The 26,524-nt window shown below is 38.7% G+C and overlaps 1 protein-coding gene across 3 annotated transcripts; it reads left to right on the top strand.

Annotated features, from left to right (window-relative positions):
* The first annotated feature begins 335 nt into the window (after positions 1 to 335).
* nup214 (nucleoporin 214) lies at positions 336 to 26,524 on the top strand. Of its 3 annotated transcripts, none has more exons than XM_088010916.1 (36): positions 336 to 524; positions 2,151 to 2,346; positions 2,465 to 2,619; positions 2,907 to 3,105; positions 3,205 to 3,275; positions 3,381 to 3,444; positions 3,862 to 3,965; positions 4,295 to 4,401; positions 4,521 to 4,587; positions 4,865 to 4,988; positions 7,871 to 8,029; positions 8,871 to 9,306; positions 9,425 to 9,552; positions 9,691 to 9,779; positions 10,829 to 10,912; positions 11,816 to 11,965; positions 12,368 to 12,526; positions 12,668 to 12,771; positions 12,849 to 13,031; positions 13,872 to 13,960; positions 14,037 to 14,120; positions 14,293 to 14,592; positions 14,733 to 14,900; positions 16,217 to 16,328; positions 16,700 to 16,751; positions 17,386 to 17,455; positions 17,649 to 17,733; positions 17,830 to 17,882; positions 17,975 to 19,618; positions 20,197 to 20,264; positions 20,366 to 20,534; positions 20,989 to 21,147; positions 22,237 to 22,408; positions 23,548 to 23,693; positions 24,405 to 24,438; positions 25,878 to 26,524. In XM_088010916.1, the coding sequence occupies exons 1-36, from the start codon at positions 483 to 485 to the stop codon at positions 25,912 to 25,914; spliced, it is 6,063 nt and encodes a 2,020-aa protein (XP_087867042.1). In that variant the 5' UTR covers positions 336 to 482; the 3' UTR covers positions 25,915 to 26,524. The 3 variants fall into 3 exon arrangements, with proteins under 3 accessions (XP_087867042.1, XP_087867043.1, XP_087867041.1); XM_088010917.1 differs by having other exon boundaries at positions 14,034 to 14,120; positions 17,978 to 19,618; XM_088010915.1 differs by having other exon boundaries at positions 14,034 to 14,120.

The raw sequence follows: 26,524 nt of genomic DNA, 5'->3' as shown, positions 1-26,524 counted from the left end.
TTGTTTATGAAAGCCACTCAGTTCATCATCTGGGATTAAATAGCTTGTTGCCAGCTGGAAGACAATTACCATGCAGTAACTATCCACTTCTACTGACTGGAAAACTTCTACTGACTGGAAAAGTAAAGCAACGAGGTAATGCTGACGTTTTCAGATCATAAATAAACAAACAAACAAATTAATCAAATGTGGATATGCACAATAATGTTAAATAAAAAGTGTTGAAAATATAAACAAAGAAATTACTAAATATTAAATAAAAATACTAAATGCTCGATTCCATTGTGGCCTGAGCTACCGCGGTGATCCTGTGTTCTGGCATCGACTTGCCATCCTGAGATCGTTTCTTCAGGGCAAATTTGCGCGCTGTGTGCACAGCTGTACTAATGCGGCTCACCTAAACTTTATCACAGATACGGACTTTCAAGAAATAAACACATACCGTAGATTTTCGCAAAAGGCAGTAGCTTCTGATACTGAAAATGGGAGACGACGCAGACACCCCTCCCGAGAGGGAAATGAAGGTAAAGTCGTGTGTTGACAGATTAGCATGTGGAAGCTACTGCGTCAGTTCATTTTCTCTGTTTGTGACTAGCTTAGCCACTGAGCTCCTTGGTCAGTTTTAAAATTAGGCTTTATTTGCCCTGGCGTTCTGCGTGTATTTACTAAACTATAGTATTAACATTGACTTTAATGTGTTTTATATGGTATTAGTTTAAATGCTTCTTAAGTTAAAGTAGACGATAATTTATGTCTTCTAAGTTTTTAGCTAGCTACGTGTGCTGGAACATTAGCAAAAATATTGTTTACTCATGGGGTTAATAAATAGCTTTGGAAAATAGCTATCCAGTTATTATATCACATATTTTCAGTGATATAAAGTCTTGTTACCATTTCCTCCTGCGCAGTCCTGGGATGGTTTTATCTTGTGGTTGTATAACATTATTTAAATGACTATGTTTAAACTTGTGTTTACTTGTGCTGGTACATTTTTTAGAGCTATATCAAAAACTGAGAATGAAAGCATTCTTTTTTTTATTATTAAATGTTGAGCGGAAATATGTTATAAAGCACGATTTAGCTATTTATTTATATTTTTAAAATGCTAGTGCGGGATCGCCACAGCAAATCTGAAAGCGAAACAACATTTCATTGAATCCGGCTTAGACTGGAGAGTAACAAAAGTTTCCCCCCCCCTCTTTTATTTAAAAGAAAAACTGATTTTAAAAGCCCCCTCCAAAAACAGTACTTTTAAACTCGATGAAGTCAAAGTGTGTAAACTAAACGCATAGAAAGAAAAACCTTAACGTAGCCAAAAGAATATTCATATCTTCACAGTGTTGTAGTTGGTAGCACTTGTGTTTTGCAACAAGAAGGTCCTGAGTTGAAATCCTGACCTGAGGTCCTTTTGCATTAAATTTGCCTGTTTTTCCTGTGCATTCATGGGTCAGTTTAAATGGTTTCCCTAAACTGTTCATAGGTTTGAGTGTGTATACATGGTAGTTTGTCTGTGTCACCCTGCGATTTCCTGGTGACCTGTCTTGAGTGTACCCTGTCCATCACCCAATGACCATTGGAGATAGGCACGGGCAAACCCTGTAAGGATGTGAGGGGCAGTTCAGTGAACAGTTAATCCCATAAACATCCATTTCTGTGGCAGATTGAAGTTGAAAGTAATCTTTTAAGTTTGCCATCAAATTTCTGGAAGCAACACTGGTGACTTGAAAATGATTCGAATCTGTGTAGGAAGCTACAGATTTGGGTGATGACATGGAGGCCTTTCAACCTCAAAGACTTGGGGCTCAACGCCTAAGATAAATCAACAGAGCAACAGAGAATACACACAGAAAGCTGATCAGCAACTCTGATATGGGGTTGATTGCAAAAACGCTCCACAGATTATTGAGAAAGATATAAATAATTTTAGACATTCCTTTTTTTTTTTTGTGCAAGTCAACAAACTTCTCGGTTGATTGAAAATAACTTTAAAATTAAACCTGCTGGGGATCTGACTAATTTTGGACACAGCCATGTTGTGGTTACAAAATGATTTATTTAAAGGTACAAAGTGGAAGGATGTACTGTAGCCGATACAGTCACACGTTGTTTCACCACGATGTTACGTAACCTTTTGTTTGTTTTTTTGTTAGGATTTTCAGTTTCGACAGATGAAGAAAGTACAAGTTTTTGAGGCTGTTGAAGATATGCCAAAAGACAGATCCAGTCTACTGACTGTTTCAAACAAATATGGTTTGACATTTGTTGGCCTTGGCCGAACATTCAAAGTGTATCTTACTCTAAATATTCTTGCTGCTGATAAAGCTGATGGGAGCTCCTACGAAGTAGGTAAGGACAAATCCAGGCAGGTTTGATTCAACATTTTTGTTACAGAATGTTCTGGATGTCATGTCGTTGTGGTGCTGAAACTGATTTTTCTTTTCTTTTTTTTTTTACTGTGTTCTAGTCAAAGGCATACCAGCTCTGGTGGAAGTGACAGGGGACATGTCTTTGCACCACTTGGCTCTGAGTTGTGATGAACTCACTTTGTCAGTTTGTGGGACATCCGAGGAGACCGGTTTGTCCATCGCATTTTATGATGTCCGAACCTTCATAAACAAGGTAACTGCTTAAATGTTTGTTTTAAAAACTCTACCGTTAGTATTTTGTGATTAACAAAGCAAATTAAAAAAAAAAATAAAAATTTGTGATGGAAATTTGTGTGATCGCCAAGACTGTTTCTTGGAAATATTTAAGCACACGTAAAGCTGTGAGACGTACGTAAAACATAACCTTCAAATGTGAAAATATGCATTCAAAATGCTTTATAGCCTTCTACTTTCAGAATTTCCAGAAAAAACTGTGAGTCATTCATTTATTTAAGGAGTTGTCATATTTTCTTTTGTCAGGCCAGACCACAGAAGTTGCCATTTGCGTCGCTGCAGCCAGCTGTGGCCTCTGATGCTTTGGTTCAGGACCTGAAGTGGAACCCTGCTCAGCCTTCCATGTTGGCTGCCTGCTTGTCGGATGGCAGCATGATGATTCTTGAGGTTACAGACGATGTCAAGATGCAGGCCCAGCTACCTGCTAACAGTGGTGTCACCTGCCGTAAGTCTAACTTATATAAATATACATTTAATTCAGTTCATATATCATTTATACCTGTTGTTTGGCTCAGTTGCTGCTTGTTTACTTTACTCTATATAGTTAGCTGGAGTCCAAAAGGAAAGCAGGTTGCTGTGGGAAAAATGAATGCCACAGTCAGCCAGTATACACCAGTAAGTGCATTTTATTTACAATTATGAGATCAAATTCTTGTTTGTTTGTTTTTTTTTGTTTTGTTTTTTGAGGAGTGAAACTGATTATCTTTTATTGCTCAAAAGGCTCTGGAAGAGAAGAGAGTTATCCCGTGTCCACCTTTCTACAATTCTGATGACCCAGTCAAAGGTATAAATGGATTTATTGAAAAGGAAATTGTTTCTGCCCAGGTAGTCGTCTTCATACTGATGAGATATATCAGGGCCCCCGTTTCAGAAAGCAGGGTCAACAAGTCCTGAGTAGAAGGCAGGTACTTTGAATAAACCTACTTGGTTCTGTGCTGCTCGGGGTTTTCGTCTCTCTGACACTGTCCTTATGCCAGGTCTCAGCTGAAATGTAGGACCCACTCTGAGTTTGTTCAACCAAAACACAAAAAAACTACAGCAGCGAATACAGTCTGTACTTTATTGCTTTAGCACTGTAAATATTCCATGTTATAAACTGATTCCATTTTATTCGGCAATTTCTGATTTTCTGACCATGTATATTCATCATGCACTAAAACCTTTTTTGACTTTTGCCTTTGTTTCTAATTTTCTTGTGCAGCTCTGGATGTGCTGTGGCTTAGAACACCTGTGTTTGCAGTGGCATATGCTTACGCAGACGGGTGTCTTGAGACCCCTCCTGAGCTGGTGCTGATCTCCCTCCCTGTAAGTGCCACAAAACCTCTGTTGTTCATTCGATTCAATTCATTCAATTTATAGTCTTCAGTATGAAACCTCCCATGTCAGAAAACAAGTGCCAGACTCAATAGCAAAACTCTGAAGAGCAGGTTATGCATATCAAAAATGTCTCATATTTCATATGTTATTATGAAACTGTTTAAGGATATTATCTAAATGATGGATGGATGAAAACCTGTAATATAAACACGATAACTATTAATGTACATTTAAGCAAACCACAAATTTGTGTCAGAACACAGTACATAGTCAGATGTTTTTATTTATCACTGATAATTTGTATTCAAATCCTCCAGAAGAAGGATGAGAAAGTGGAGCCAAAGTATTTGAACTTTGGTGAGAGTGTTTTTGGCAGCTGCACAGAGCGACAGCATCACTACTTCCTCAGTCACATAGAAGACTGGTAAGTGTCAGCATTTTTTTATTTTTATTTTTTATGCCTACAATAAAAAAAGTGCTCTTTGTAGAATTTCATTGTCATGCCGAATTGATAGTTTTGCTGTGTCACTGTTGTTTTTAAAGGGATCTTATGTTGGCTGCATCAGCGGCGTCGATTGAGGTCAGCGTCATTGCAAGACAAGATGACAGGGTATGTAACACAAAGAGAAACAACATAAAGAAAGCAAACATGTTAAATCTCTGTTTTGAATATAGAAAGAAAGAGAATCGCTCTTTGACTCTGTCCTTAATTGTCTGAAGTAACAGAAATCTCATGCACAGTACTGAACATGGCTTCTCGATAAATGTGATAAAGTAGAGTTAACATCTGCAATGTCTGTCTAGATTTCCTAAACTAGAAACAAGGATTTAGTTGCGAGAGCTTGCTAATAATGATTTGTTCTTTGTTCTGATGCTTGTTGTTGTAGATGTGGGAGGTTTGGCTCCTAGAAGATGCTAGTAGAGCAGAACTTCCAGTGACCGAAACGAATGACGACACCCTGCCTCTTGGCTTAGCTATAGACTACACAAGCCAGCAGGAGATCCAAATCAGTAAGTGTGGTAAACTTGTAGATTAGTTCTTATCTAGACTAAGCGAAAGGTGTTATCCTTTAAAATTTACAGAAATTAAATTGCTTATTTAAATGAGATTGGATAATTAAAAGAAAAATACAGTTTTCACAGTACAAATCTGAAACCTAACTTATTTAACAAGGCGAGAAGGACTTTTCAAAAGACCGGGCCTGTAGGAAAATACTTACAAATCCACAGATTTGCAGAGGAAAGTAAAATGTATGATAAAATTCTAATTCTAAATATAATTTGAACCTGATTATGCTTGAGTTCAGTTGACTTCATGCTTATGTAGTCCAGTTTAAACCTAAAAACAACATAATCTGATGTTGTTTATTCCTATAATCACACTTCCTAAAAGTTGTCACACTGACGATATGAACTTTTGCTGTTTGATCTCGTTTCTTGATTGACTTGAACTGTGGTGAATACACCTCACCTCCACATCTCTGTGAAGTCAATGTACTGTGGTATTTAGTAGAAAGCAATTAGCATGTGCTAATTGCCGCACTAATACAGACACACATTATTTCCAAACCACTGCTGTTATATTTATTTTCATTTTGCTGCTAGTATAGTTACAGTTGCACATTTCTGTCACAAATAAAGCAGCTGCACATTAATATGACTAAATCATTGGAGGACAGCATCATTAAGGGTGAGGCTGATATTGTTGCTTTTATTTCCCTATTTTAAGCAGATGAAGCATAATTGAAAAGTTGTGTTATTAAACTAAATCAAAACACATTCTAGACTGTTTTGTTTACTGCATTGCAGAACGTCTGATGTGTTGAATTTTACGTTCTCTATTGAGTAGGTTGCAATCTGTAACGTGAAAATTAATTTAGGGTGGAATTTTTCTGGAATTAGATTTAAAAAAAAAAAAAGTGGATTAGTGTTGATAACAAAGAAGAAAATCTTTATTTGGGCAACTCCACAGACAGTGGCTTGCATTTCATCTTTGTCTAGAAGCTGCACAAAGCAACAATAGAGTGAGAATCACGTCTCACGATGGGTGTTCATCTGCCTTGATTGTCTGGAGGTTGACAGTGTAGGAAAGGCACACAAACAGGAAAAAAACCCCCACAAACTATGGCGTTTACTAACAGGAAAAAAAAAAGAGGAGAGGTTCTCAGAATCTATTGTTGTGTCTCCCCATTGTCTCGTGGCTTCTCAGATGTGACGTGGCCAGGTGTAACGATCAAAAAGGAAAGTTTCAAGGCCGTTCTTAAAGGCGATGGTCGTGCCAGCGAAGCGGCCGTTTGGTTCACAAGTCGATCTGCGAAAGCCGCCGCCTGTTACTCTCGTCTTAGAAACTCTGCAAACTGTTTCCGTTCCATTTCATCTCGATTCATCTCTCGTGCAGCAATCCATCGCCTCTTTGTTTCATCTTGGAAATGTTTTTGCTGAACACACCTCTATTGATCAGATGAAACCGAAATCCATCAGGCTGCTTTGTGCGCGCAGCATCCACTGCAGTGCTCCGTTGCAGCGTGTGTAAAGAATAGTGATAAGCTACCCGTCTCAGTGCACCGTTTCATCCTCGCCGGCCCAGTCTGGCAGACACGCACGTAGAGTTGCTGCTGCTGTCTAGTCACATCTCTCCTCGTTCACGTCAAGAACTTCCTCCCTGTTGAGGAAAAGAACTGCAATTTGAGGAACATTACGACATGATTGTAGGCTCATCAAAACTTTGATCTATAGAGAGGCATTAGGTAGGGTAGAGCAAGAAGGGAGTGGGGAGTGGGAGGGGGGGAGTAAATGCGGAGTTATCTGGGGAGAACAAATGTACTCATTAAAATTGCTCAGACAAGCTATAGGACCAAAACAAACAACAAAGCCCAGACGATCCTAATGCAGAATACTGATGAGGTCTACTGTGTTTGTTTTTGTTGTTTCCATTTCACCCTCTTGCCTCCCAAATAGCTTAAAATGTGCTTTTGTAATCCAAAACGGTAGGAATTCTTTCAACAGTGGTTAAAGTATTTAGTCTACGTCGCATGCAAAATGCAAGACGGTTTTGAATATCCAAGTGCAACTATGTGAAACATCTGAAAAAGAGCAGTAAATGTTGTGATCTCCTGAGTTTTACACTCTTTCCTGATCTGTCTGTAAGCATTAATATACATTTTGACAGAAACAGATTAATATGGGTTACGAATCCTGAATTTTGATCCTTTGATGTTGATTTCGGCTTGATTTCTGACATTTGGGCTGCAGCCAGCACCGTGCAAGATTTTCATAAGTGTAGAGAAGTGGGTGTGAGGAGCAGCAAAGGTTTGAAGGTTTGGCAAGAAGAGAGATACAGTGGGCTGTGTTTTGCACAATCAAGCATCTTAAGTTTTTTTTTTTTTTTTTTTTTTTTTTAAGCACGACTGTTGAGCGCCTTTTTAAGCTAAGCACTGGGCGGAAGGAGGCAAGGTCGTGAGATGAGTGTGCTGCTAACATATGAGCAAATGTTCTCATGAATTTTACACTTAAGGTGACAAAGAGCAGTTTGTCTTCATTCTGTGCACAGCAAGAAAAACAGCTCTCACTTTCGCTTGTAAATGTGATTAGTGTAAAGCACAAATAATTTCTCTCGCGAATCCATATAAATGTCCATATTTGATTGGATCTTTCATTTATTGACGCTTCAGAGTGTTCCCTTGCCAAAGAGCTGTAAAGATTCCCCCTGACTCCTTGATCAGTGAAATGATGCTAAATACAGTGAAGGCGGTGAGTCAGAGTGGACTCTCTACATCTGAGACCGAAAGTGCTGTTTAAGAAACGTTTGATTATTTTTTTGTTAAATTAAAACATTTTTTGTGGCCGTACGTTTTGTAGAACAAACGTTAACATCATTCTCTGTCTTCCCAAAGCTGACGAGAAGACTTTGCCTCCAGCTCCCACAATGCTGATGCTGTCCACAGAGGGAGTACTCTGCCCATTCGCGCTTCTCAATCTGAATCCTGGGGTTAAGCAGCTGGTCTCACCTTATAATCCCCTCTCCTTGGAAGGAGAGAGGCAGCCAAAGCCAGGTAAGACTTTTTGGGAACCGGACCGATTTGTGCTTGGATTCGTTATTTCTCCCATTTCTCATGAGAAGATTATCCCTCTCTTTCTCTTTTTCTTTTTCTTTCTTTTTTTTTTTTTCAATTGCCCACATGACGTTTGAAATGGGTGTTACTGAAACATTTTTCAAGCTGTCATTTTGAGTTGTGTCAAAGACGATGACCTTTTAATAGAATCAAAATAATTGATCTCCTACAGTCAGATGTTTACTGGAACTTTAACACATTTTGTTTTGTTTTTTTTACAGTAGACATAGTAAACATTGTTTTAAATTGTCACTCATCACATACGCTTGAATTAGTATATTCCATTAAGGATTTTAAGTCTTCCACATATTTAAACATTTTAACAATCATGGATTTAAACATTATTATATAAGCACTACATAAATAAACTGAATTGAAGGGTTGGGGTTAGTTTTTCCTAAATTTCTGCAATAAAACAGCAGCAACATATACGTAGCTACACTGTTTGGACTGATTAATTGATTGATTGGTGGCCTCAGCCTGTTCAATCCAAGAATGATGTCTGTATTAGGGCCAATAATATTGTTGGATTAAGTTGACCACATCTCTAAACTCTATGGATTTTGTCATATCTTTTATTAAATGCATCCGATTGTATTTAACATTACTTTCTTTTTTTTTAGTTCAACAGAAATTGTACAACTGTAAATGAACGTTTGTGTCTCGGGTCAATTATTATCAAATTGAATCTAAAAGTTCTCATTTGCATGTAGCTAATTCAGCTTGTGATGAGATGCACTACAAGTGATTTTGTTATTTATTTTTTTTCTTCTATGCACAGGTTTCTCGGCAGCCCAACCAGCCAAAACCGCTGCCTCGGCTGGATCTGCTCCAGCGGCATTCTCAAACATTGCTCTTGCGTCCGTTTCTTCTGCCTCGTCTGCTCCTCCTGCGTCTTCCTCGGCTGTCCCGTTCAGTTTTGTTCCTACGGTTCCCGTGTCATCCTCTTCATCAGATTTTACTTTCTCAGTTCCAACCACCAATGCCACCTCCACTGCCCCTCCTGCTTTCTCTCTTGGGGGATCTGGACCTTTCAGCTCAGCGTCCTCAAACTTCTCTTTTGCTTCCAAACCTCCGTCTGAAACTCCCTCTGCTGCTTCAGCATTTTCATTCAGCACCCCTTCCATGAAACCCGCAGCAGCTGCAGCTCCAGCGTCGACACCCCAGAGCCTCCCTGCTGCCTCCCTTCCTTCTGTCAAATTAAATCTAAACGACAGGTACTCGACTCATTTTTTTACTTATTTTTTTTTGTTTTACTTCTCCTTTTACTGGAGCTTTTTTTTATATACATTTTGGCAAGAATATAGAGATGCAAAAGTTATTTTCTTTCTTTAGATTTACATCAGGGGAGAGCCCAGCACCAGCTTTCTCCTTCAATTCCACACTTCCCAAGGCTGCCGTCTCCTCTTCCAGTGCAGCAAGCTCCCTTTCATTCCCAGCCACCAAGCCTCCAGTTGTATTGAGTAAGGAGATGTTTGCAAACACGATTTTTTTGAGGGTTTTTTTTTTTTTTTAAAGAAAGCAGTAAATAAAAGCTTAAATTTAAACTACAATAATCCTAGTGTGGGTTGTTGTTTTTAATCCATTAATTGTTTTGTCAGCCCCAGTGCGCCCAGTCCAGACGGGCACACCTCCCACAGCTGTCCAGAAACCGGCTCCTGCTACACAAGGGCGTGCCCAACCTCCACAGGTACATGTTTTTGTTGTAAAGCTCAGGGTTTATAGAGGTCGACTTTTTGCTTTGCCCAAAATTATGTCATGTCTCTTTGACGGAATACTTAATAAAAATAATTATCAAAAGAAGTCTACGGAATGTAGAGACCCCTTTTGCAAGACTTGAACGACCTGAAGTATTTTATCACTGTTGAAGCATGTAAACAGTCCTTCAGAACCATTGAATTTGCTCAAGTTTTGAAGGTATCAGTTGTTTTGTAAGTGATACGGTCAGCAGAAGCACAAGAGCCCGTACTCTCGAAGATTCTCGCAGAATTCCTGCCGACGAGTCCTGGCTCAAGAGTGATTCAGTCAGCTGCTGGGAGTGACTCAGAAATTCCTCTCTCAGTGAGGAGGTGTAGTTGACCCCCGTTGTTAGGCGTGACACCGTCTTCTAGGAACTGCCAACCTTTCATGTGGTCTGTTTTTACAGTTTTTGTCTATTAGCCATGTTGCAAAAGCAGAAACAAGTTTGGCAGTTTTGTCTACCTTATTGCTGTAGAATTGCTGGTTAATTTTACCACTTGGTGTCCAGTTTATTTTCCCACTTTTGTCTGACATCTAACGGTGCACAGCTCCGTATAAACCAGATATTGGAGCAGCTGTGCAAAAATACCAATATGCTTAGATACAGTTGTTTTGCAAAAAACTTTTGATTAAAGTACACAACTGGTTTGAAGTTGCATCTTTTTTTAAGGAATAAAGGAGAAGGCTGAGTACTCACACAGTGCTTAATCCCTTTTATCAGTCCAGATGTGATCAGTGAAGTGATTTTTAGTGAAGCTTAATTAATCAGGAAACGGAAGATTCAGCTGTTGCAAAACCTTGATTTTAGTGGTTGCCACTAGCAACAAAATAATACTGTCACAAAGGCAAGAAAAGTGAAGCTATAATGGATTTTGTCAAATAGTTTTTTTTTTTGTTTGTTTTTTTGTTTTCTTTTTTTTTACTTTAACTGCAGTGTTTTCTAAAGCTTTGGAGGCAAGAGGCTGCAAGTAATCATGTCTTGGTATTATCATTATTCAGGCAACGGTTAGCATGAAGACCCTGGAGAAGCAGCTGCAGCAGAAGAAAGAATCTGATCCCATTATGACTGGTATTTTGGAGGAGGTAAGATGCATCCTCCTGCTAATGCCGACATGTTCGAGGGTTCACTTCATTATTGGTGACACTGCTGTTGCGTTTTTTTTTTTTTGTTTTTTTTTTTTATTATTATTATTTTATTGGCAGGAACATTAAGTGGAGCTAATCTCTTATGTAAAAAGTAACAGTGGATTACCTTTTGCTTTTTAATAATGACTAGACTAAATAGATTCCTCTTGTAATTGCCTGTTATTATGTCAGTGAACAATCATCATATGCTGATAAAGCTTTCAAACATATGACCCATGCAGAATTATGAGTGGCCTTCCACTCAAAACACTGATTATTATGTTAACTATATTAGACAGAAAACATTGTGAGCCTCGTATTAAATACCCAATTGCAATTATTTCAAAAACAAAATACACAATAATTTCGTGGGAAGAGACAGAAGGCACAGTCTGAATTATTTCAACTGTGGATTATTGGAGCATTTTAGAAATAAACAAGAGCCATAAGCAGTTTTTGCAATTAAAATAAAACAAAAAATAACTTTAAAAAGTGCTGTTTTTGAACTAATGGAAATTAAAATGAAAGTAACATTTATGCCAAAGATGTGTAGGAAACATGCTAATGAGATTATAAATCACTGAGAACAGTTACACAATGTGAGTTAAAATCAAGTAACAAAGTTGGTAATAAACTTTGCAACATTAGGTGGCGAAAACTTAAAATGTTTTTTCTTTCATTTTTGTGCTTCCAGTCTTTTAGGCTAGTTAGTTATCAGCTTGTAAAGGTATTTATGCTCAAACGTTTTTGGAAAATCTGTAAATGATTCATAACATTGCTGAATTATATAAATACATGTTGTAGATCTATAAACTGCTCTAATATACAGTAGCAATTAATTTTTTTTGGCTTGTACATCAGATTGCACACTTCCAGAAGGAGCTAGATGACCTGAAATCACGCAGCACGAAAGCCAACTTTAAGGTCGGTACTAATGACGAGATGAAGGACCTGAGAAAAGAATCTGAAGACCTTCACATCTTCACCCTGGAAATAAAGGAAACCACTGAGGTAACACTGTGTTTAATAAAAAAATTATTGCTCAAAAACAGATTGAGTCGACCTAAAGCTAATTTATTACACACACAAAAAATGATGGTGGTTATAGTTATTTTTAAAGTTTTCTTTTGAGGAAAATATCTTAAGTGAATGTTTTTGTTTTGCTTTTTTTTTTTAACCTTGAAAGCATTTTGTAAAACATTAAATGTACTATTCATCAAAGCATACTGTAACACTTGTTATTATTAATTACAAAATCAGGCGCTGCCCGTACCCTGGCAGGTCCGGAGCAACTAAAGGATCCCTTTTTGTGTTGATCTGTTTTCATAATCTTGATTTGCAAAAACACTAAGTGAAGACCAAGAAAAGTTGTTGAAGTTGACACCAATCATTTTCTTTCTTCTGATTTCAAAGTCTCTCCATGGGGACATTGGGACGCTGAAAACCACTTTAATTGAAGGTTTTGCTGGAGCAGAGGAAGCCAAAACGCAGAGCGAGTTGAGCAAAGACAAAAATTACAGACAGCTGCTGTACAAAAAGTCTCTAGATCCACGCAGCGAAGAACAGCTCAAGGTGAGATGTGCAGTAAAATATTAACTCATGTCACAGTTGTAGTAATACTAAGTATTTATGAGTCAGTAAAAAAAAAAAAAAAAAGACCTGCATGTCCCCCTCCAAAAAATGTTGTGGATCTGTTTTTTTTTTCTAACTCAGGAGATTCGCAGACTTTACCAGTATGTCACTTCTGCCGTGGAAGACGTTAATGACGTCTTAGACGTGGAATGGGAAAAACACCTGGAGAAGAAGAAGAAGCAGAAGTGAGTCTAAAAGCCTAACAGATGGACCCCATCTCTGAACACTGAGAATATTGTGTTTGCTCATTGTTTGTTTGCAGACACATGGTTGTTCCTGGACGGGAGGGTCTGTTCACTACACTGTCCAACAACATCTACATCATCAACCAGCAAAAGAACCGGCTGGACCAGCTGGTTCAGGAGCTCACATCCCTGCGCCTTTACAGTAAAAACGCTGCTCCTTCCATTAGCCAGAACATTGCAACTGGATCTACAGCTGCTGGGTAAATAAAAGGATTGGGCTGAGAATTACGCATGTATTTAATATATATTATCTGCAACATTTTATTGGTTCCGTATTTACATTTTTACAACTAATATAAAGAATTTGAATACTTTCCAAATCCATATGAGTGTCCAAAAACAGATGATTAAGAATGGAAAATGTTTTTATTTCCAGACTGCAATCACTATCGGGTTTTCCTGAAATATTACACTGTCTTTAAAATTGGCTCTTAACTTTAATGGTTTAGCTATTTTGGAAGTCCAAATACTTATCAAGATGTGTGGACAGACTTTACTCTTTTAATAAACAAAGTTGTTTGAAATTAACTTAGAACAAAAAGTCATTGCTTCAGTTGTGCACTTTTTATGTTGTTTCTAAATTTCAGATGAAACTTCTCTGACTCCAAGTCAGAGGACAGCCTCAAATTTGGACCCCAAAATATATTACTGTTTCTCCAATGATTTCAGCTTCCACACAGTTAAGACCAACAATGCTTAATACTCTGGCAGATTTAAATGTAAAAGTTCAATTCAACCAAGAAATTTGTTTCCGATAGAAAACGAAACCAGTTTCTCTCTAAAGATAATAAAAACCATTTGAGAGTTTCACTTTTTGTTATGAAGAAGTGACATATCCAAAAAATGTTATCACTCAGCATTCAGTTAAAAAAAATGCCAATCTTCACAAACTTAACTTTATTACTGTTGTAAAGTTGTTTTTAAAGACTGACTTTTTAAAAAGTTGTGTGTGTGTTTTACTTTCTTACATCAGAGACATGTTGTGGTGTGAATACAAATAATTCTGTCTAAATTATCTTTTTTTTTCTCTGTTTTCATAGTTTTGAAAATGAGCTTGAGAGTTTAAAGGATGCATTCCTGAAAGCCAGGCTGGATGTTACTCCGCCTAAAGTCCAAGCCAAATCTTCAGGTATTACCCAGTTTATATAAAGTCATGGACAATATTTGAATATTTTCAAACATTGACATTATGTTTTCATCAGCAGTCAAGATATCACCAGTTAAACAATCCCAACTTCGCAATTTCCTCTCAAAGGGACAGATGCCTCCTGTACGCTCAACTGCACCAGGTATTTTCATTTTAGATAGTTGCATGCGATTTTAAAGTCTTTGCTTTATGTCAAAGTGTGAACAAACACCCAGACATGTATAAGAATGAATAACTTTCAAACAGAATGAAAAACTTACTTCAAAGTAATTGATTTTTTTTTTCTTTTTTTTACTTTTTATCCCCCATTGTAGCCAACTTGTCCCGTTCAGCGTTCCTTTCCCCGAAATACTACGAGGACCTGGACGATGCAAGCTCAACGTCCTCTCTGTCCCAGTCCTTGGAGCCTCACCCGTCCCACTTGGACCAGGAAGAGGAAGAACTACAACCACTACAGCCCCCAGCTGTGACAGTGTTATCCACCCCCCGCCACCCCACAGTTGTAAGGACCCCGTCTATCCAACCAGGCTTCGGAGGCGTTCAGTCCACCCCGCTACCAAAGATTCACTCGGCTCCATCTTTGGGTTTTGGACTGAGCCCTATTCCCAGTCCTGGTAATTATGTGCTGCCTGCTTGTTATTGCTAACACAATAAACTAGATTCTTTTAGAGTTTTCCACCTTTCATATAAAACAAGGCTGTCGCTTTTAACAGTAAAATCACATACCATCATATGTGCTGTTTCTACGTTTTAGTTCCAACCAATAAAATCAATCTCAGTGGGGCTGACAGCACTGCTCTTGCCACAAAGACAGTAAAACATGGCGCTCCTCCGACAGAGAGAACTGTCCCCGTCACCATGTCTGCCCAGCAGGCTGCAGCCAATGCAGCCATGCGCAGACAAATGGCCAATCAGAAGACGGGTAGGTGGAACTTCTTGTATTGATGTCTTACCATCTTTAATCTATGCACTTTTTTCTAATGAGACCAACAATTCTTTGCAGTTCTCCTTATGAGATTTCATTTCGTTTTACATTTAAATTTATTTGGGTTCACTTTAAAACAATAGATCTTTGGGATTTCTTTCTCTCTAACTGGAACAACTCTTCCTGAGTTTTAAGTTTTTTTGCTTTCTCTTCTTGGACACACTGCTTTCACATCTTAGGGAAAGGGAAATGAATAACCAATGTGATTTACACATCAATGATTTTGTGCTTGTACTCCATGGTGTATCAACATTGTTATATCTTGCTTAGTTTGCATCAGGTTTTTCCTGTCCTAAATTATGACTTGGGTATTATCCTGGGTAATTTTTTTAATTACATATTTGAAGAATGTAGTTTTTTTTATGAGGTCCAGTTATTGAGCATTCATCCAGTATATTTTAGTACAGTAATATTGACCACTTAAAACAAGTACAAGTGCTAAAACAATACTAAAGTTTGAAGAATTTCTTGTTTGACTCTGGAGTAAATTTCGAGCTCCATTTAATCTATTAAAGATCTTTGTGTTGACTTCATTATAATAGTTTAATGAAAATGACATCATTTAAAAAAACACTATAATTAAATTCTAGTATTTAGTCAGCTTAATTATAATGGTTATATAATTCCCATAGAAGATACAGCCTAAAATTGTGAAAATAAAAAAAGTTCTTCAAGAAACCTTTTTGAGTTTCTTGAAGAAAAAGCAGCCTTCATGTGTGCAACCATCTTGGCAAAGGCCAGACCAGCTTTATTGGTGATTAATGTTGTTTGAGTGGTTCATATTGGTAAATAATCCGTTTAGTCTGTTTTTCAGTATCTGCCAGCATTATTAGTTTTATCTGTTTTGAGGGTGAACATTTCAGGCCCTAAGAGATAACCAGGAAGTGTTTTAAAGCAGCAGAAACACCATTAATGTAGAAGCTATTAAGACACAAGCTAAGAATATTACTTAGATTTGTTTGAATTCTATTCAAAATGAATCCTTATTTACTCTGCACACTGAATCTGTTCCAGCAGGTCTATGATATATGTAATAAATAGGAAACCTCTTTTGCATCATGTTGCAATGCCTTTTTTAAATCACCAGAGGGAGACAATGGCTTGAAGACAAAACGCTCTAAATTGAACCACTTCAAGCCCCAGACAATAACATCTGACGCTGTTATTCCTCCACCAACTTAAATCATCACAGGAACATTTTTCATAGTTTAAACACCTTATAGACATTCATCCTGATGTTTTATGTCTTCCAGCTCCTGCTAGCAGTTCCTTGACAGAGTCCACCTTAAAGACTGTTCCTCAGGTGGTCAACGTTCAGGAGCTCAAAGAAAAAGGGCTGCCTGTTCAGGTTTCTTCCATCATCAGGTAGACACTGCTAATAATTTAGACCACATATACTTCTGGTGTCGGCTTCATGAATTTAAACAAGATAATTATTGGCAATCTAAATCAAGAAGATTGTAAAATATTGGATTTATGTTAAACAATGATGATCACTTTAAGTGGACTGACGGCAATAACGGCAACGTTTACAGCATTGCATAGCAAGTAATATTACAGTTTTCAGTTTTTTGTGTCTTTAAAAATGACTGATATTTAATGTTTGTTGTGACTTTGACAGAACAAAAATATGGAGAATAACTGTTTTTTTATTAAAATGATTATTTCAGTTAAAATAACCCAGGAACATATTTTGGTTTATACATTAACTCCCCTCTTCTGTTTTTCTTTCCCAGCTCTTCGGTGCCAGATCTCACAAATCAGGCTTTTGCCAGCCAAGTGAAGCGAGTGAGTGTGAGCTGTGTTGTCCACACAACTTTTTTTTTTTCACCCACATGACACCTGTGTTTTTCCCCCTAATAGAATATCTCATAATAGTCACTCAACAAAATGTTTAAATGTACTTTTCTGAAAAATAAATTAGCTGGTTTGAAATACAAACTCATAGCCAAAAATAAGTAACTTCTGTATATATATATATATATATATATATATATATATATATTTAGAGTTTTCAGGAGTGTTACTTTAGTGAAAAAGAAATCTGGTTTAATATATCTGAATCTGTGTCCTTGAACCTCTATACTCCATTAAATGTGCAAAATCCTCTGATTGCTGACCGTTTTTCCACTGAGGACAATTTTGACTGCATAGGTGAGAAATGTCTCAGGTTTCTCTCGTGTTGAGGCTACAAATTGCTGTTGGTTGACACAGCGGACCCTCCCACAAAAGCTGTTCTCGTACATTCCCAAAATAACCTAAACCTAAACATGAACGACTCGAGCACATGCATACTATTTCAATTCCCCTCCATCTGCCTTAAGATTGAATTTAGTGAATAAGACACAAATGTGGAAGTGTTCAAAGTTGCCTTTATTTGTTAGTTACATGTTTTCATTATGGATTCACTGTGTCTCGGCAGACTACCGCCCCAGGGATTCAAAAGATGTCAAATGAAAGTACATACGGTCTACAGCCAGGCTTTGTTTTTGGTAAGTATCGATTGGTTACTCTGTTTGAGGACGTACAGCACAGTTGGAAATGTAATCTCATTACCTGTCGAAAACGATCATATCAGTCCAAACTTTTCATCGTTATACGTCCGCTCCTGCTCGTGATCTTTTTTGGCTTTTTGTTATCTGACTTTGGTAGCTTTTTACTGACTTGATTAACTTTTTCCTGAAGGTCAGCCATCCAAAACAGATGTTTCTGGTGTTCCTGCTAGTTCTGTGGAGCCAAGCATCAGCAAGCCGTTTTCCTTCACACCGGGGTGAGTTGACGTCACTCATGGAAAAAAAGCAGCCTGAGATTATCTATTACTGTCTTTGTTGAACAGGTTTATATCACAACTTTGTTGCTTTTGCAGGTCAGCTGGGTTCCCTTTCCCTTCTGTTTCACAAGGAGCTGGAATGACACAAGGTAAAGCCCCTTCAGTGGCTTGGTATCAGCAGCGTTAAATAATAGTTTGACATGTCCACATAGTTTCAGTTGTTTCTCCTTTTATTTCCCAGCAGTTAAAGATGTCAGTAAATTCTCCTTTGGTGGAAATGGCAAGATGATATTTGGTCAGACGACGGAAGAGCCATTCTCTCTAACCCCAAAGTCTGTGGCCTCTGGTGTTGGCACCGGGTCTCCCACGCTGTCTTTAAGCACATCAGGTGAAGCAGCCAAACACAGCTCCCTCTCCACAGCCTTCAGGACGGAGCCACAACCGCCGAAGACCTCTGGAGGAGAAACTCTCGGCTGTTTTTCTGGACTACGCGTTGGCCCGGGAGAAGAAGTCAAGGATACTGTAACAAAGCCAGCTGCTGCATTTACCTTTGGGGAACCTGGACTTGGCATTGGCAAGGGAGTACAATCATTCAGCTTTGCGTCAGGCCTCCAAAAGCCAGCTGAAGATTCTGGAACTACAGATTTGTCTAAGGGCGCTTCATCAAGCAGTTTGTTCAAGCCCCCTGAAACAAACTCCAAGCCAGCTTTCTCTCTTCCCACGTCTAGTGCCGCACCTTCAGCCTTGCCCACGTCTTTTAGTAGCCTTCTTGCAGGTTCTTCAGAGGAACCAAAAGCTCCCCCACAACTCTCAGAACCTACACCACCCCCTGAAAAAGAACCAAGCACCACTGAACCAGCTGGGGAAAGCGCCAGTCAGTCTGTGGCTCCTGAACCTGCAGTGGATTCCTCATCCACACCTGCACTTCCTGCGCTGACAACTGCCACTACACAAGACCTTCCTCCTGCCAGTGTTGCACCAGCTGAAGCAACTCCTCCACCAGCATCCATTGTGCCTTTCTCAACAGAAGCCACCCCAGGCCCCCCGTCCACTTCTTCTGTTTCCACTCCTGCTGCTCCCACCATGGCGCCGGTCTCCCAGGGAGCCACGCCAGCGTTCCAGGTTCCCATTTCCGAAAAACCAGGTTCCATTTTTACACAGCCTGCTCCTGTGCCAGCTGCTACTCCTGTCCCTGCGCCAGCTGCTACTCCTGTCCCTGCTCCTGCTCCTGCTCCTGTCCCTGCTGCTGCTCCTGCTCCTGCTCCTGCTCCTGCTCCTGCTCCTGCTCCTGCTCCTGTTCCTGTCCCTGCTCCTGCTCCTGCTCCTGCTCCAGCTCCAGCTCCAGCAACAACAGACAGCAGCTCTATTGGGGCCACACCAGTTATCAACACAGCTGCTCCCTCAGCCACAGCTACCACCACTACAACTGTTACCCCTGCACCAACCACCACTGCCAACTCTGTTTTTGGGCAACCAGCTGCACCTCCAGCTTCCTCGGCAACAGGATTTGGCTCGACTGGGTTTGGTGCTTCAACTGGGGCGGGTTTTAACAAATCCGTGTTTGGGCAGAGTGGCTTCGGCCAACCTACTAGCAGCGCCGGATCATCTAGCGGCTTTTCTTTTACCCAGTCGGCATTTGGACCAAGCTCTAGCAGTGCAACAACCGGGGGAGCGAGTCTTTTTGGGGCTTCAGCTGCTGGCGGTGCAAATTCGTTCTCCTTCGGCAGTGGAAGCACCAACACGGCCAGCAGCACCGGTTCAGGGCTGTTCGGACAAAGCGCAGCTCCTGCGTTTGGTCAGAGCTCTGGGTTTGGGCAGCCATCAGGCTTTGGCAGTAACACCACCACATCCTCATCTTCAGGATTCAGTTTTGGTCAACCCTCAGGTGAGTCTGAGCAGTAGTCAATGTATTTAAATACCGTCCTGTTTGTCACCACAGTTTGTATATAACTCTGATAACTATTTCCTAGAACACATTCGATGATCTTTCCATTTATAACTCACTGGGTTTTAATTTTAGACCAGTTAGCCAGAAACCATCTTGTTATTCAGAACCATAAAAAAAAAGTTTTCTGAACTGCATGGCTAAAAGCGGTAATATGACACTGTTGTATCTTCCGTTGTTGAAGTTAACATCATCTGACACCTTATGAATAAAGATATGTACCCAAGAGCGATAAGCAGCTGGATGATGTGTGGTAAATGTCAACTTATCTGACCAGCCTGCTCATTTAGTGAGAATTGATGGTATTAAATGGCAGAATCTTACAAGAGGATGCTTTTTTTATTATTATTAATAGTCAATCTTATTGTGTTGCACACAGTTCTCAAATATTCTCATTCTATGAGATTTGTATTCAAGTGTCTGCCAATTAAATTTAGAAAACCTTTTTATACCTCTCTGCGAACTCACTCATTATATTTTATGAAATCATTTAACACTGAAATATGTTTTTGTCCCAGGATTTGGTTGCTCTGGTGCCACGCCCGTATTTGGCCAACCGACTGCAACCGGAAGTGTATTTGGACAAGTATGATTCACTTAACTAGAGCTAATTTTAAAATCTCTTCTTGCAATGTAGAGCATATAAAATAAATCGCAATCTTCCCGCTTTGTTTATCCCGTCTGCAGCCGTCGTCAGGGAGCAGTTTGTTCGGTTCAGCCTCAGCCAACGCAGCAGGTGCGTCTTCTGGAGGATTCTTCAGCGGCCTCGGGGGCAAACCGAGTGAGGATGCCGCCAACAAGAACCCATTCGGCGCCACTGCTTCAACTGGAGGGTTTGGGCAGCCCGCTCAGTCTGGTATGTTGGTTATTTTTTCTTAAAAAAAAAAAAAATAAATAAAAGTTTGCATTCGCTATATATTATAATTATATATATATATATATATATATATATATATATATATATATATATATATATATATATATATATATATATATATATATATATATATATATATATATATAAAACAAAAAATATTTACTTTTAAATGTTTGTGCATTGAGAACAAAGTGGATCCAAAGCAAAATTATATGTTTGCGTGTGCAAATTTAGACAAACTGGTTCTGATTCTGATTGAACTCATCTTGTATTGAAACCGTCACAAAAAAACACATTTTGCTGTCCCAAGAGTTTCTGCAATGTATCATAATATTGTCGTTCTCGTTTTAATTTATCATGCAGTATATTGATTGATTACTTATTGCGACAGGCTTACTTGTGACTTAGCTTTGTTTTCCCTTTTCCTTTCCAGGTTCCAACAATCTCTTTGGGAATAGCGGTGCAAAGGCCTTCGGGTTCGGCCAGTCCTCCTCTGCCTTTGGGGACCAGAAACCCAGTGGGACTTTCAGCACCGGTGCGGGGACTGTCGCTTCTCAGGGGTTTGGCTCTTTTTCTTCACCAACAAAACCTGGTAGGTTGTAATGAAATGTTAATCATACAACAACATCAGATGTCCTACACAGTCTTGAAAAGTCTAGAAACTGTGGAAATGTACCCTTTTCCAGGTCTGCGTAGGTATGGAAAATAGAAAATTAAGTGTGGGGGAAAAACAGTTTTGCTCTCCAGATTTTTCTTAAAGTTTAATAGTGATTGATAATTGCAATGGTTTGACATTGATTTATGTTAAATTGACATGATTCATCTTTGCTTTACAACATCACAAGTTGATTTTAACAAATTTTCTATTCACATTTTGCTTCTGCACTTACTGAAAACATACTAATTCAAAAATTATAAAGAAACAATTTATTTTTTTTTTTACTAATTTCTCTAAACTTTCAAATGAGGTTGAATTAGACCTGCGGTCCTTAAACCGTCTAATCTGCTGGATAGAGCAGTAACATTTTGTTTTATCAAAAGAGATCTCACAAGTCTTTTTTTATCACCGTAAAACTGAATATAATCTTATTCCAAACCAATATCTGGGATATAAAATTTAAACTCCGTTTCATCCTAACATAATTTTTGTCATTTTTCTTCTCATTAGCTGTTGCTGGGATCCCAGCTATCGGCTCCACTGGGATACTGGTATAGCTCAGCACATTAATGTCCTACCTCTCTGGCCTTTGTAAGGGGAATGTAATCTTGTTACATTAGCTCAATCAATTATTTACTGGGGCATGCTGCTGGCCTGGCTGTAATTTCAGCACAGCGCTTCTCCACTGCTGCTCAGACGCATCGAATTAGGTGTGAATTATTTGTCCCGTCTGTAAGTTATTACAGTGCTATGTTTTGAGCTGGTAAAAAAATAAAAATAAAAATGCTACAAATAAATGACACAGCACTCATAAGTTTAATTTACAAGCATTTGTTTTAGATGCATTCAAGAAAATTAGACTTTCACTTTTTTGTGTGCAAATCTAAACCTTTTTACCTGTAAAGAGTTTGTCTTGCGCTACTTTTTTTTTTTTTTTTTATGTAACCAATGTACAAGTGTAACCTTTTCTATTTTTCCTGCTGTACACAGTTGCAAAGCTTACTTACGTTTTCCTTCATGCAGTGGGCTTTGGCAGTCCTCCGGTGTTTGGGAGTCCCCCGTCTTTTGGTGGTTCCCCAGCATTTGGTGGTACGGCATCATTTGGCACAAGCCCCTCCTTCACCAATCCCATGAATCCCTCGACTGGTAAAGTGTTCGGAGAGGGAACGGCTGCTGCAAACATGGGAGGATTTGGGTAAGAATCTTGATTAGCATCTAACTTAGTCTCCATACCAGGAGAAAAAAAAAAAAAAAAAAAAAGACAAAATATTTTGCATAAATTGTATTATCAGTTGCACGACGACGGACTTTTGCTGAGAACAGCTATTTGATGCGTCGGATACAATCCTTGGTCTTTGGGTCATTTTATTGCTGCAGTTTCAAACAGTTTGAAAACGTCAGTGTGAACAGACTGTTTGTGCTGAGCTGAAAGAGCAACAGCAGCAGAATTCAGCCTGCAGCACAAGCCAGCGTTTTTGAAAATCAGAGCATCTTTGTGTGCTCAGCTCAAAACACACAAACCTTTAAACGCACATCTTCAAACTATAACGGTGCGATAAATGAAGAAAGAAAATACAGTAGAAAAGCACTTACCTGTTCAAATCACGCGTATCTTCAAATTCAAAGTAATCACCTGATCCATAAAGACTTCAGTTGGCAGAAATTTAAAATATTCAGTTTTTGCTGTATATTATACTCCGAAATGTGTGGGGCGACTTTGTATTTAGCCTTTCTGGATCAGTGATTTGTCGAATCGCCTTTTGCTGTTCGATTTCTATTCTTACAGGTGTTTTTGCACCTCTAAGAAAACGCAATAAAAATTTAACAGGAAATTGAATATGTAATTTTGTCACCCCTCTGGACATTTCTATTCTAATGATGCCGTCAGCCTTGAGCTCTTGTTTTGTCCTTTCTGTTTGTGTGTTTTGATAGTGGCGGGGTTGGTTGGCTCTGGGCCTAAAACTATGGATCTCTGCGCAGGAGTAGATTATTCCCCTCAGATAATCCCACTTTGGGGTCATGCTGCCTGCAGATTAAGCAGGCCTGCTCTCTCTGCTACTTCCACTGGGATGCTTATACTCTGTTTCCCCTCTCAGGAATGGGTGGGTTTGCGTTCAGTGGGACAGATTAAAGACGAACACATCAAAATTCTCACACATTATTCTACTTCTTCCGCCTTTCAGACATGTTTCCTTGGAATTTTACAAGCAAGGATGGGAATTGTGGTTTTCTGCTTGTCTACATAAATTACTGATTCAAATGGTGACTTATATGTGCCAGCGCCAGCTCATTTTGACCTTGATGTATCGCTATAAGACTATCTTTGTGTTTCAGGTTCTCTTCAGCTCCCAGTGCCCCTTCGTTTGGCGCTCTGGCCAGTCAGACTGCTCCTTCATTCGGGAACTTGGCCCAGCAGGGCTCCACATTTGGAAGTCAGCCCAGCAGCTTCTCAGGCTTTGGACAGCAGCCACAGACTGGAGGTGAGGCATTTATTTAACTTGACTTTGTGTTTTTTCTTTTTTGTTTTGTTTTTTCCTCTCACCGTTTTTAAATTCCAGGAGCAGATTTTTAGTTTTAGTTGTTCAGTAGTGTCTCCGGTGTTTTGTCAGTTTTCTTCAATTTTACAGTTATTCATTTTTGATGTCGTATTAATTGCTTTTAAAATAAATGTGTAGTTTTCAAAGCGAAATAAAGAATTGGGATAATTGGCCCATTTTTAATTTTTTATTCTGCTGACCAAGAATGATGCAGGATTGCTACACAGTCTGGAAGAAGTATGGATTTAGATTTTAAGTATTTTCCAGGTCGGAAGAAAATGGAGCATGTAGAACATTTCTGCCTCCAGACAATATAACTTATTCTGCTGTCTAAAAGTCACATTCATCCATCCCTCTAGGCAATCTGTCTATCTTTATTTCATCCATCCATCATTCTGGCAGTCTGTCAATCTATCTATTTTCTATGCGTTTTAATACAATCTGCCCATTTATCCATCAATTTGTATGTACGTCCATCTATTCATCCAACCGTCCATCCATCAATCTGTCTGTCCTTTCATCCCCATCCGTTTGTCCTTTTATCAGTCCATCTATCCATTATGCTCTCAGTCTGCAGACAACAAACACCCATGTTTGAGTTTATCTGCATGTTGCTTTTAACTAAATCTCCCTCCTCTTTTTTCTCTATTCTAGGATTCTCAGGAAACACTTTCGGGTCTGCAAGCCAGTAAGTTGTGGTCAATGTGTTTGCAGTGATGTCTTCTGTGAGCGCTGACGAGCGAACAGAGCCACATATCTGCGCGTTTGCTGTGCGCTGCGCCTGTGGGGTTTAGAAGCTCACATCTTTTCTTCCACAACACTGCTCTCGGTTAAACCTTTCTGATTTAATACCTCCTGATCCAGCCTAATTTGGTTCCTTCCCCCCACCTCATCCCTTCCCTTCCCCTCCATTCATCCCAATTTAGAAGTGGTCTCTGTTATTTGACTGAACTTCTAGAGAATGTTTTCTGTTTGACCACTGAATATGAATGAAGCCAAATTAATAAAACATTGGCTCATATTAAAGATGCTAGAGTACTGGTTAGTGCTGGGCATACTAAATACGTACTGAAGTCTGTGGAGGTTTAGCTCATCAGTTCTGCTGCCTTTAGTCGTTAGATTTCCTGTTTTTATGCTAGCGTGTCTCCTAACTTCCTAGTCCTTTTTCCTTCATTTCTGCTGCCTTATGTTGCCGTGTGTCACATGGCAACCAGTGTTGCCCCAGAGTCTCTTCCAGCAAATGTAGCTAATATAAATTGGCTGTTCTCAGTGGAATCTTGATTTACTATGTCACTGTTTTCTGTTTAACCCAAATAGCTTTTGTAACACTGGAAGTAACATCTCAGTAGTTTATGAGATAAGAAATCACTCTTTTAGATTTATGTATTCAGTTTATTAGGGGAGGACTGGACATCTTACAGCCTCCGGTCCACATCCAGCTCTCTAGACGTCCCTAAGCGGTCAGTTGGTGGTCAGTCGGAAAATTTAAATTCAACAAGCAGGAAGTGTTAATTCTGCACAGTCATTTTGATTTTCTACTTTTATTTAAAAAAATAATTTTTTCCTAAGGTGGCTACTATAAACCTCTGAGCAGCCACATCAGCACCCTCTTGTGTTTTCTCATAATAAAAAACAGATTAATAACTTTTTTGTTCTTAAGTTAGTCAATTTGTCAGTTCGAGCCATAAGCTTGTGCATTTTTTTAATATAGCAAATTTCCTAGCAAAGGACTGTTTTAATGCAACGTTTCGTGTTTTTGTTGTTTCCAGTTTTCATGAATACAGACTTTGCATGCCATTCGATATTCAGGCTTTTCGCTAAAGTCTCAGCGCTGTAGCTGCTGATACAGATGCTAAAGGTCACAGAGTTTTGGAATATAATATAATAATTAATAATCTCTTGGTCCAATTTCCTAATACCTTACGGCCCTTTCCTCATTTTTGTACTGACGTAAAAAGCTAAAGTGGTTCTAATCAGCTAATAGGACTTTATTTATTACTAGACTAAACATACAGATATATTACAAAAAAAAAGTTGCAACAGTTTCTCTGTATTTATTACACCACTATTGTCTGTTCAGACTTTTTAAATTCTTTATAATCATTTTTCTTGTATTGTGTTTTTTAGGTCAAGTTCCCAAACGTTTTCTAGCTGGCGAAGTTAGTGTTCATGATATCTTCAAGAGAAACCTACAGATGCTCAGTTCTGTCTGCAATCAAGCTTTTGGAACCACACAATGCGGGGGGGAAAAGGGAAACTAACTTTGTAAAAGGAGCAAATAAAGTGAAGCAAATGATGCATTTCTGCAGATTAAAATAAAACTTTAGCTTATAGAGCACCGTTGTTTACCTATGTGTTCTACATTTTAGCACAATGCATACTTTGTGAGCTCAGTTTGTCCTTTACCTGCAACCGTTTGTACGAGCAGAAAAAATTATATACTTAATATTTGTCAGAGAATAATTCTAATCAAAATATTGTGGCAAGTTTTAAGATATTTTGTACTCAGAAATAAAAATAGATTGGTACAAAAGCATTCAGGCGAATATGTCAAATTTTAGTCATAATGAGTACAACTGTTTGCAATGTTGATGTATTTTAAGTCAGCCCACAACACTTTGAAACCAGTGATGGGGTCGGTTTAAATTAGAAAAAGAGAAAAAATACATTTTTTTATCATTATTAAAATAAGAAAAAAGGGTGTGTGTTTTTGTGAAAAAAATCTATGTATTTTTTTTTTTTTTTTACATGGAAATAAAAATTTTCTTTCTGAA

Source organism: Poecilia mexicana, unplaced genomic scaffold, assembly GCF_051168715.1.
Source record: "Poecilia mexicana isolate PSO_F unplaced genomic scaffold, ASM5116871v1 scaffold_12, whole genome shotgun sequence".
Lineage (NCBI taxonomy): Eukaryota > Metazoa > Chordata > Actinopteri > Cyprinodontiformes > Poeciliidae > Poecilia > Poecilia mexicana.
Note: the sequence above shows the minus strand (reverse complement) of the source record. Positions and strands in the feature narration are given on the sequence as shown.